Genomic DNA, 12757 nt, shown 5'->3' with positions numbered 1-12757 from the left:
TCTACTCCCACATCATGTATTTGTTTGGCTCAGGAGGGATTTTCTTCTCAGAAACCAGGGGATCATTTCTGGGATCACAGCCATCATCTGTCAAGCTGTTAATGTTGCTTGTAAAATAAAAAATGGCGTGTGAATGAAGAGATTGAATACAGTTCTTTATGAGGAATCTTGTGAAATGTTCTACATTCAAAACGTTCATCATCTCAACCAAAACTCACATGTATGTACATCGAAATATTGTGACGAGCCTCAAGCACACACCTGCCACACGTACAACACACGAGCACAAGAACTGAAGTGAAAGGATTACAACTGTTACACAAGTGCATGTGTACACACACTGCTGTAACAAATCACCATCTTGGACAATAAGGACCTCTACTGTTTAGAATGTAAACTGCAAAATCACAGATTTCAGCTGGGGTTCAGGTTAAAAAAGGAATGGAACTTAAAACAGCACATACATTATTCCCTAGTTCTCTCTCACAATTTTGTCTTTTAGTTTATTTAAAAAAGGCAATTTTCACAACTCTAAGCAGCCATTACACACCATCTAGTCTCATGTATGGTACATGGACCATGCACACTTCAGGTAGAGCTGTAGTTCATGTTGAAAAAGTAACCCGGGCCAGTACAACACAGTGCATAGGGAGCAGAATCCAAATCCAAAATCGTCCAATCCATCGGAATTATTATTCAGCTCCGATTTTTCAAGTGATTTTATCATTTTTCGGCATGAGTCTAGACTTCTAGAAATGTCAGCAAGAAGAAGTCCTGGCTGAGAGGAAGAAAGGGTCCAAAGTGTGGCCTCAATTCACGAAGAAAGATGACAACACTTCCACTTGTAATATCTGTACAAAGCTCATTTTCAAGTAATAATAGTAGTTCAAACACCAGAAACATCTGTCCATACAACATGGGCTACAATCCCAGGAAGGGATTGATTTAACATAGTTAAATATAGCTTTGTTAAAACAGTGTAAAAGTTCAATTCATTAAGGAATTATCAAGAACCGGAATTCATTGTGTCATTTGTACCAATACAATTATATTAATTCTTGCCCGAGTGCAATTAGCATGAAACAATTTTGGAGATAATGGGCAATCTCAATAAAAGTCTTAGACTTGTTTTCGATTGTAACTTCCTGTTAAAGAATGAAAAATAAAAAAACTGCTGAATTATTTCGACGATCATTTTGTGTACTATGTGCAACCATGTACAGTGGCCAGCAGGTGCTAACGGGTGCTAACGGGTGCTAACGCGCTACAACAACCCACGACACTTCCATCAGGACAAACTCAATGCAGCTTCAGAACCGATGCAGATACAAAAACACAAATGTTCCAAAACACATGAAGAGACATATTCTCCAACCTGACAACACATGTCACTTTTTGGTGTCCCCTGGTTTCCGTTGTGTTTTTGAGCTTCTTGCAGAGTTTCGTGTTTCAAGCTGTTTTAGTAAACGCTGCGCATGTTTCTTCACATTGGGGAATGTTTTCGAAATGCTGCATGTGTTGTCAAGTTAGTGAAAATGTTTCTTCATTGCATTTGTTTCAGCACATTTGTCTTTTTATATTAGCATGGTTTCTCCTAATGGAAATGTTTTGCGTCATGTAGAGTGTTTGCGCCTTTCGGCCACCATAACCATGTCCATGTCACACCATGGGTGTTTCTCAATGTCGAGGAAAGCTGCTCCAGAGCCATTCTTGCCTCGCTTCTGAAGGAACTCACTCGGAGGTACATGTGCTACCAAGCAAGCCTCCTCGACATTGAGAAACACCCCATGTTATTTCAAAAGGGGTTAAACGGTTTATTGCTAATGGTCACTGCTGCAATGTGCTACCAGAGCCAGCTGTCTAGATGCTGCACACAGTAACAGGACTGTTCCAGGATTGCCGACATCTCCCCGTATCTCTCCTCTCTCCATGTGGGGAGGAGCCTCTCATTGTTGAGGGCCTGGAGCCGGGGCGTGCCCTCCCGCAGGACGTGGTACAGACAGGGCCAGCGGCTCTGGATCCTCAGCCGGGTCCTCCGGTCTAGGGTGATGCCTCGCACAATCTTCTTGGCTCGAAGCTCGCGCAGGGCGGGAAGCTTCAGGCAGGAGAACACCAAGCCTCGGCTGGGGGACACGTCCAGGAACTCTAGAGACTGAGACTCCAGAGTGTACGAGATGCCCAGGTTCCTCAGCGGCACCAGGATCTGTAGAGTCAGGGACTTCAGGTTAGGCAGGGACTTGGTAAGGTGCTGCAGCGTCGACGGGGTCACTCCTTTGAAGACCCAGAAGTACTTGAGCTCGAGGACTCGAAGCTGCTGGAAGTTGGTGAGCAGCGACATGGACACGTCCGACCAGTCGAAGTGTAAACGCATCTTTGAGATGCGGGGGCAGCTGTGGGTGAGTTTGGTCAGCAGCTCCTGGAAACTGGTCACCTGCCAAGTCAGACAAACAGGTCAACCATGGGTTAGTTTCCTGGAGAAGTGTCTGTATATTGGTATGACCAAGAACACATAACTAGCAGTTCCAACATTTCTGACAAGCTGCCTTCTTGAAGACAAAAAAACATCCACATTATCACTCCCAAAAATTATATTTATAGAATTTATAAAATCATCTGGTGGAAAGGGTAAGTAAAAAAATGAGCAAAGTTGCCAGATTTCTTTAGTGGTTTTGTAATATGATGGAGTCTAGGATACTGTTTAACGATTGGCCTGTTGAGCGTGTTGTTTGAAATGCAAAATGGATACCGTGTATTTTTGACTGCAAACGAAATCTCCCTACAAGTACAACTAAATAAGCTAAACCTGAATCAAACCAAGCCCATCTTGGCAGCAGACATTTGAACTCCTAGCAGTCCCAGCAGAAAAGTGGAACCTATATCATTAACAATGGCCGCAGCAGGTAATTACACCATTAGTTACAGAGTGTTTGACAAGTCAAACGTCTGCAGTGAAAAACCTCCGTCCACATTTAGTTTCATGTCATAGTTTTGCCATGGTTACGCACACCTCCTCTGCAGAGCTTTGCATATTCTCCATAGTTACTTATTTCAAGGACCCTACAAAAATGTGCATATATTGCACTCACACTACCTCACTGCATCTAAATGTTATATTTAGAAAACTGTAACGCACACTTTTACATAGTATATATGTTTATATTTGTGTATTATGAGATTGGTCTAAAACTGAATGTCCCCCTAGGGGGATCAGTGAAGTGTATCCTTCATTGCATTCTTTCTTAGATACACGGCTCTGGAAAAACAACAATTTATAGGTATGAGTTTGAGTAAAATGAACATAAAAGGAATTCAACAGACACTGGAATGGAATGGCTGCCATACATCTAGAGATTGAGATGTATGTGTATATATTTACTTATTTCTATTTTTGCCTTAATTGTAATCTGTTTCATTGTATTTAAAGCTCATGTGAAATGCCTTGTTAATATGCTGCTTTCAATTTGGGATCAATAAAGCATATCTGATCCTCTCTGGATCTTTGGGGTTCACTATTTTACAAAAGCCTTCTGCAGTTTGTCTGGAAACAGAATGAGACTTGTGCAACAGTGGAAAGTGCATGGAGGAAATATCACATCATTATAGAATCATATTATTATATAGTATTAGAATAGTTCGACATTTGCTTGTTTTTTTCAACAACTTTCTTCATCTAACTCTGTTTATGTATGCACCATTATACACAAAAGCCAATTCAATGTATGTGTGAACCAGGCATTAAACATAAGCATTTTCATTTTCTCTACTAAGAAGCCTTTCCACTCATAATGGCATTCAAGCATATCAAAAACGTGTAAGATGACTTATTACTCATTATTGTTCAATTGTTAAATCTATAAATTGTGTGACACTAATCTGTTTATATATATAAAAATATGATTACCTCTTAAAGTGTGTATAAAGTATGTACAGTATATGTGTCTATATATATATATATTTAAGTGGGTGTGGGTGTGTATGTATGTAACTATACAAATATATTTGTATATGTTCTAATTCTTGGGGACGGTGAAAAACGGCATTTCGATCTCCCTGTTTGTATCACACACACGGAGAAATTGATAACAAAGTTGACTTTACTGTCTTTTTGGTCATATTCATTGCATTGGGCAGGCTGATCAGCAACAATACTACGAGGCTAAAGCACCAGCCATTGTTTTAAGTAAATCAGTTGAATTCATCAGTGAGCGCAGTTACCTGGTCCATCTTGGTGATGCTGTCCTGGTGCGAGCTGGAGCTGGAGTGCACCCTGAGGTCCAACGGCTCCAGCAGGGTGAAGGTCCAGTTCAGGTCCAGGTGGCTGAGGTCTCTGCAGTGCACGTGGTCCAGCAGGTGGCCCAGCAGCTCGCTCCACTTGTTGCAGCGGTCCCCCAGGTCGAAGCTGGCCTTCAGCGTGAGCAGGCTGGCCCTGCGGGACACCAGGTGGTGGGTGTAGTGGTGGACCCAGGCTTTCCAGCGCTCAAACTCCCGGTTCGAAACCAGCAGCCCCTCCTGGCCCATGTGGAAGACCCCGCGCCGGGAGTAGTCGGCCACCCGCCACAGCTTCCAGGAGCGGACCAGGCAGCTCCAGCTGAGGCAGACAAGAGCACAGCTGCATTTATCCACCTCGTTCAGAAAGGACAGGACGTGCAGCTGGCACTCCACCGGCAGCAAGTTGAAGGGGAAGTAGTCGTCCGGTGCTTTCCTCCGGCTGCTGACAGGGACCAGGGTTCTTTTTCGTGGCGACATGATGACAGATGATGATATAATGTTGGTGGTCATTGGTGGAGGTCAGACTTTCCACCGGGTGGTCTTGTGGTCTGGCTTTGCCATAAATATATCCAGCCTTCGGGAAGAGATAAAGAAAGAAAGTATAAACAGACAAGAAGTCATTTAAGATGCTGCAAATAAATAATACCCACTGGTTTGTGACATGGTCTGTCTTAAAGCAGGCAATACAACATGCCTGAGGTCATAACAATCAGAATCTACCTCCTTTTCTATTCCTTATGTGAGGGTCACATAGTATTTGTTTAACAGTTCAATCCTTTTAATTGACCCAAAAATAGCAAGCAAACCAACATACAATAAATAAGTAGATAAACCATAACAAAAGAAAACTGTAATAAAAAATAAATAAGTACAAATTAAATTCTAAAAACTGTTTTATTTATTAAGAATTAACCTCATTTGTATCCACCACAGCGCAGTGTATGCCTGGGAATTTGGAACACTATACCAGAACTCACAATATAATATCAGTTTCATTAACATGTAAAGCAAACACAGATCTGTAGACAATAAGGAGTGGTATTTAAACTCCACCTGGTGTCATGGCTTCAGTTCAACGTACAGGATCAATATCACTGAGTATGTGGCTGGAGATGCAATCATACAATATGTGATCTCTTTAAGCAGGGGTCCTTTATGCAAACACTGAGGGGAACATTGTAGTCTCTATTTACTTACAAATACAACTGTACACTTTAGTAAAAGTCGTTGTGGATAGTAACAAAGTACATTTACTCAAGTACTGTACTTAAGTAACATTTTGAGGTAGTTTACCCACGCATTTTCAGGGTATGAGCCAAATAAACTTCTACTTCACTACATGTTGGATACCTTTTTACTCCATGCATTTATTTAACAGCTTTAGTTACCAATTACTTTTCAGATTTAGATTTGACCCAATACTAAACATAAATCAACTATTTAATCAAAGTTGTCATTATGTGATATCCAACAGTAATTAAAAGTAGCTCAACCTTTACCAGCTGGGATGAAGATAATCATAATCCTAAATAAATCTAAATATATGATTCTGAAATAGGCCATTACGTGTTACCAGTACTTTTGATGCTGATTCTTTTGTACTTTTACTTAAGTAAGATGTTAAATGCAGGACTTTTACTTGCAACAAAGTATTTGAATAATCTAGTATTGCTACTTTTACCCAAGTTAACATTCTGAGTACTTCTTCCACCACTGAGTAAACGTATAGTTACTGTTATTAACACATGCTCACTTTAATCACGGTATTACACTCAATTGTAATTAATAAACACTACAGTGACATATCAGTGTGCAACATGACTCGAGCCCTCCTGCTTTGGGGACAGTTACCTTTCAGCTTCTGTCCAAACAACATCCCATAATAGACTCTCAGCCCCTCACCATCTACACTGCCGTCATCCAGACAACAGTGGAGTATTTACCTCTCAGTGGACCGGGCTCCCAAAAGACATCCTGTTAGAAGCTAACGATAGCAGATCAGAGACAAAGGAATATGAGATAAAACATCAATAAAACGCGTTGTTGCTGTTTTCTATAGAGTGTGCTTTGTATGCGAACGTATTAGTAAGTGTAAATCAACGACTACACATCTCACTTTTTAAAAATCTGAGAATAACGGTGTTCAGTAACTAGGCCAGCTAGTTAGCTGCTAACAGCTGTTGTTGTTTTTGTTGTGGCTCGTGATGGCGTCATCAAAATGCGCGGTGCTCGTTTTCAACTACGGCGTTGCACAGTCGGGCGGAGTTTAATAATACATTACATAATATTAAAGCCGTACACTGTCAGGTTTGGAAAAGGTAGGCCCATTCCCAAACCGCTCCCTACACCCTACCCCTCCGTTTGCGCGTTCACGCGGAGGGTCCGCCATATTGAGGGCTGTTCCAAACCAACGAGTGTGGAGCGGTGTGGAGGGGGAGTGGGCTATCAAGCCCTCAAACAGCGAGTCTGCATCGGTGCTGACTTGAGACCGGTCTCTACCTGACCGGAGTCACGCTGTGTGTGTCCGTCAGGAAACACGCTGTTTACAAGTAGTTCCAGCAAACATCCACTGATAAACTGCGATGTTAACAACCTCATGATAACCTCATATGTTTTTAACTTTAGGATCATACCTGTGTTTAGTCTAGAAAAAGGTAAATGTGTGCATTTTATTATAAAGTTGTGTATATTTACAGACTGTTGCGAAAACTAAGAAGCTTATAAACATCAGGTTTAAAACTAAAAGAGCTTTACAAAAAAAACACAATGAAAAACGTTTGGAGTTTTATTTGAGTTATTCATTTAAACTTTTTGTCTAAGAGATGCTGATTTGAAACCGTTGTTACATACAGTTACGGCATTTCCTGTTTCTGCCGGAGAGAGGGGAGGCCGTCCCAAAGCTTGCTGCTGTATTTACTCCCTCCATCTGACAGGAGGGAGCCTCGTTGAGCTGCGAGTGTGGCTACAGACGGAGTTCACTCCATCACGGAGGGGTAGGGTCGAGGGAGTGGTTTGGGATTGGGCCTTATTCATGTTCTTAGGCTTGTTTGAGACAAGCGAGACCTGCGCAATTTCGATCAACGTCTTGCTAGTGCGTTGCATGATGGTTAGTCATTTTGTCCGACTTGCTCTGGAGGCCCGCCTACATGAGACGTTGAAATCTCGCGGAACAAAGACGCCCGCAGCCTTGAGAGCGAGGCGCGGCGAGGCGGCGCAGTTCCTCTCCACGGGCTGCGGAAGCGAAATGCTTGATGGAAACGACTCGCTGGTATCTCGAGCTGAGCGCTCATTGGTGGTTTTTACCACGTGCTGGTGATGAAACTCTCCAATTGGCTCGGCAAAAGTTTGTTGTTGTTTTGTGTCAGTTTTACGTCGCCCCCTCTATTAAAATGTTTCATAATTGTTCCACAATGTTTATCATCATGAAATTAATATCTATGTTATACTATACTTGCACTGCTTACCGTTTTCATACTTTATATATCATATTCATACACACTGTTCATATTGCTCACAGGCTGCTGTGTATATGCATGCCCCTCACTGTTTATTCATCATTCAATTCATTCTATATTTTATTCTGTAGATTGTGTACATTACTTTTCACTTTACTGCTTGTTGCACCTGGTTAGAAGCTAAACTGCATTTCGTTGTCTCAGTACATTAGTAATATGTGCAATAACAATAAAGTTGAATCTAATCTGGAGCAGGAACAAATGTATTTACTTAGTACATATCTGACATTAACGATTAAACACATGTGTGCATTCTTTATAAATGCAAACCGAGTCAAGCCGACTCCGGAGGTGGCGGTATGCACCTTAAAGTTGTTTGCAATCCGCCAAAAAACGGAGAGAAGAAGAAGAAGAAGAAGAAGAAGAAGAAGAAGAAGAAGAAGAAGAAGAAGAAGAAGAAGAAGAAGAAGAAGAAGAAGAAGAAGAAGAAGAAGAAGAAGAATAAGAAGAAGAAGAAGAAGAAGAAGAAGAAGAAGAAGAAGAAGAAGAAGAAGAAGAAGAAGAAGAAGAAGAAGAAGAAGAAGAAGAAGAAGAAGAAGAAGAAGAAGAAGACTCCGAGCTGTCCGACTTCAGGCGAGCTTGTTGAGACCTCCCCCGGCTGCGATCGGCTATTCTCGTCTACTTTCGAGGCGAGCCGCAACGCGTCTCAAACAAGCCTACTGTAAAAACACTCAATTTCAAGTATAAGTACCGCATAGAGAACGGTACATTAGTAAGTGTTTAATTACGAGTAGGATCAGTCTATGAGTAGGATGTAGGCCTACTGCAATGTACAAAAGTAAGAGTAAAAGTACTCCTTGAAGAAAAAACTCTAAACATAATGAATACTTTTAAATAATTTTAGAGCAAAAGCAGCACATCTTCACATTTGAGAAACTGAAAATATCAAATATCTTTAAACACAAAACTTGCAATTTCATGCCAATTAATTATTTGTTAACCCACTCATTGTTTCAGTTACTTAAATATTGTTGTAATCATATTTAAAGTATTGCGTGTCAAAATTTGTATTTATAAAGTAACTAGTAGGTTAAATAAATCTGTAAAATAAATATAGTGGATTTAAAGGTACAAAATGTGCCTCAAAATGTAGAAGAGTAGAAGTACAAAGTTGAATAAAACGAAAATAATCGGATAAAGTACAAGTACCGCAAACGTGTACTTAATTACAGTAGCCTACTTAGTTACTTTCCACCCCAGTAAACTGTTGAAGAGTAAAACGGTAGTTTTTGCCTGGATAGGCCTACCAAGAAAGAGCATTTTACTAATGAATTACTACAACATTTTAAGGAAGACCATATTTATATTTTGTGTTTAAAGATGTTAGGCGTATGGAGCTTGATCTGGGCCAAAAGTTTTGATCATTCTAAAAAATAAAATGTATTTGAAAGTTCAAGTTTTGATCCTGAACTTTGAAAAATACAGTAATGAAATAAAAAATAAAATAATTGCTATGCTGAATCAAAAATAATATTCAACCTGAAAACACTTTTCAAATACTTATTTGTAGTCAAAGTTCAGGATCAAAACTTGAATTTCCATAGATTTTTTCAAATTTAGCAAAACCTTTGGCCCAGATTTAGCTCCATATAGGCGGAAATGGGGCAGACTGCGTCCTCTTTTGCTGTGAAACAGGTTGTGAGGAAAGCTTCTTTTCATGGTTTAAGGAAAGATTTAAGCTTTATAATTCATGTTTTTCACTATTTTTGGTATGTGACGGCTGTCGCCTCTCAGGTCCTGTTAATCCTGTTCTTATGTTACATAAGAACCAGCAAAAACATAAGTTATGTAAATGAGCTGTGTGGTTGCTTCAACGTCATTGGCTACCATCTCCTGGTTCCGCCTCCGAAGATACTGATTTGAGCCCGACGCGCTCCAATCCCCGTGCCATCCCAGCGCACACCTGCCAGAGATGACTCTACAAAGCCTGAGGACAGCTATCACTCGGGAGGCTCTGTTGCAATCAGACGCCTCACACATCTTGCTCCTGTGTGGACATTTCATATTTAAACTAGTAGATTGTGTTTGACTCTTCTGAACTGTGTTCAGTGTTGGTGTTTATTTATGTGTTTAGAGTAGCGTGTTGAGATATGTGTTTAAAGTGGCGTGTTTTGTTTCCCCCGTTAGCTGCATTTCCCTGCGGCCTCCTTTCCTTTAGTAGTGATTAGTAGTGGTTACAGGTGTGTAAATAGGCTAATTTCTAGAGTCCTCCTTCAGTTATTAGCAGGATACCTGCGCCCTTTTTTATAGATCCTCTGTTCAGTTTAGGCTACGTTGGCTCTTATTTGTTGTACACCCTTTTGTTATTCATTAAACCCTGTTATAATTATTACCTATTCCATTCTGATGTGTGTTGTTTTCCTCTACCCTAGAGGGGGAACGTAACAATGTACTTGACATTTCTTTGAAGCTCGTCCTTGCCTTTTTTTTGTATAAATTATTATTTGTTGTAGTTGTGATGCATTGTTCACCAGTAGATGGCATTATGCAAGGCTTGGTGAAACAGAATGGCTGCCTTGTGGTGTCATCCTGTTTACTGTTCTGGCATCCTGTTCTGTGGGGTAGCTTGACGTTTCATAGGGTACCGGGCGCTACAGTGGAATGTTCTACTGCAACACTCCCCACACGCACATACACAGTACACCCGCGACTGTTACAATGAAGGCTCGATAATCAGCTCACAGCATATAGTTTACCGTGTAAGCAGGGGTAAAGTCAGGGTTCGAGTTTTAAACTGAGCTCTATGGGGGTCTTTGAAACTAACGTGTGCGCACTGCGCACGCATGCACACACACACACACACACACACACACACACACACACACACACACACACACACACACACACACACCAGAGTTCCCGTTAGCCGGTAATTACCGGACTACGACCGGTAAAATATGCTGAAGACCGGTAAATCTAAATCTCTCCGGTCAAAGTGTCCGTTCAAAATAATTTCCGTTTAGCGCAATACCACATCAGTTGCGCAACTTGCGCCATTTATGTGACAGACAAAAGAGTATGTGACAGACAAGAATAGTCCATTCTAATGTCTAACACTTAATGTGGAGAAAGAGATGTCCTGGATGGGTTGATTGTGCGTTGATCTGTTGGTAATGCCTCGGTGGGCATGTAAACAAATGCTGCGCTATACTTTGCGGCCTCACCCGGTTGCATAGCGACACTTATTGTTTAGGTGTCTTTTAATAAGCAGGTAGTCATATCATTAGCTAGAACTAGCTGGACTTTTAAAATAATGGTTGTTGGTAATGTATTAGCGACCCCCACAGATGTATGATTTCACTGCGTCCGTGGGAGCTCAGACCCCTCCTTATGGGAGCTCAGCTCCCATTGGCTCCCACATAACTCGAACCCTGGTAAAGTGCTATTTTTGTTACAAGTGGGGGGTGGACATAACCTCCTGTATGGAGTAAATATTGAAGTTAAAAGCATCAATCTGGTGCACTTCGAGAGCAACATTAAGAGATCTATGGATACATCTCTCAACACCCAGATGAAACAGAACTGTAAACAGATTTACTTTTTCTTTATGGATATTTTACAAATCACTCCCCTTTTAAACTGTATTCTTGTTTTATTGTTGTTAAACTAATAAAGTATGCACAGTCATTTTTCTTCTCTCATCCATTTATTCAGGGACATGAACCAGCATGGCAGTGCTGCGTGATCAGGGGCGGCACCAGGGGGGAGCTAGGGGGAAGCACCCCCATGATTGCCAAAGCACCCCCTAAGCACCCCCAAGAAATATGTTATTTTTTCTTTTTTTTTAATAAATTATTATTATTATTATTTTTATTAAATTAAATTAGAACAATTATTGATTACATCAATGCAAATGTGAAACAAACACATTTTTGACCAAAAACATAAAGACAACACAGGTGATATGATTAGGCCAATGGCCAGCACCCATTCGATTTTTGACCTACCCATAGGCTAAATTACTTTGTGACACTTGAGTGACTTCCTGTTAGCTAGAGAGCCAAATTATTTGCTAACGTGGATGTTGAGCAAAGTGAAAAATTGATCGTTTTTTAGTCCTTAAACGTCCACGTGTGGACACTCAATCAAAACCACCAGTAAGCGAGAGGGATTCTGCACATAATAGGCCTCGTGAGGCAGAGGCTGAAAGTGTCACGGTCACTGACCAGGAGGAGGACCAAGAAAAGCCGTTGGAGGATGGAGATGAGGAGGAAGGCGCGGAAATGCCCGGCCCCGCGGCTGCACCTGACGCATTGTTTTGTTATGAAGACGTCTAATGGTAAGTGCATGATGATGCACCCCCTCTGTTGCCTATTATAAATGTAATGCATTGATGGTTGAGGCAAACATTCTGACTGTTTATAGTTATTTATATGTTGCCTACTTGTGTTTAATTTTATGTTCAGAGCCAGAGGTGTGTTAGGCTTGTGGACCTTACCCGCTGTAACAGTTATAAATATGCAGTGGTGTTTGTTTGTACATTATTTAAATTAGTATAATCACGCTAATTCTGTGTTCTTCGTTTATTTATGTTCAATACCTGACAAGGTCGGAGATCAGTGGGCGGAACTTCTGAAATGTAGTCACTATACTCCGAAGATTCTTTTTGTGGGTACACCCCCCCTTTATATTGTGTCCCTCACGTTTCCTCTTCCCTTTTTGTTTTTGTAAATGTTTCCACGTGAGAGGAGGAGTCACTGTGAGGGATACAAAATGTTATACTGATTTGTTATATCTGTTGTCAGATTGTCAGTGATTAAAAGGAAATCGTCTAAACTGTATGCTGGCTCGGGTCTCATCCATCCATGAACAACGCAAAACAGAACGCAGAGACCGCTTAATGTTGCTCTCAAAGTGCACCAATTGATGCATTTAACTTCAATATTAAAAAAAAAAAATCTTCACGGGGGAGCATGCCCCCGGACCCTCGTAGAGGAGGTGAGGACCCTCCTATAGGAGGTTAGGTCCACTCC

At 41.1% G+C, this 12757-nt stretch overlaps 1 protein-coding gene across 6 annotated transcripts; it reads right to left on the bottom strand.

The window, feature by feature from the left end:
• Positions 1-476: 476 nt before the first annotated feature.
• On the bottom strand, positions 477-7174 carry si:dkey-12e7.1 (uncharacterized protein LOC557553 homolog). Of its 6 annotated transcripts, none has more exons than XM_034195719.1 (4): positions 6213-6766; positions 4216-4843; positions 1795-2431; positions 477-1674 (listed from the first exon to the last, which is right to left on the bottom strand). In XM_034195719.1, the coding sequence occupies exons 2-3, from the start codon at positions 4777-4779 to the stop codon at positions 1844-1846; spliced, it is 1152 nt and encodes a 383-aa protein (XP_034051610.1). In that variant the 5' UTR covers positions 4780-4843; positions 6213-6766; the 3' UTR covers positions 477-1674; positions 1795-1843. The 6 variants fall into 6 exon arrangements, with proteins under 6 accessions (XP_034051610.1, XP_034051612.1, XP_034051613.1 ...); XM_034195721.1 differs by having other exon boundaries at positions 477-2431; positions 6121-6253; positions 6386-6766; XM_034195722.1 differs by having other exon boundaries at positions 477-2431; positions 6213-6253; positions 6386-6766.
• Positions 7175-12757: the final 5583 nt, after the last annotated feature.

This window comes from Gymnodraco acuticeps, unplaced genomic scaffold (genome assembly GCF_902827175.1).
Source record: "Gymnodraco acuticeps unplaced genomic scaffold, fGymAcu1.1, whole genome shotgun sequence".
Taxonomy (NCBI): Eukaryota; Metazoa; Chordata; class Actinopteri; order Perciformes; family Bathydraconidae; genus Gymnodraco; species Gymnodraco acuticeps.
Note: the sequence above shows the minus strand (reverse complement) of the source record. Positions and strands in the feature narration are given on the sequence as shown.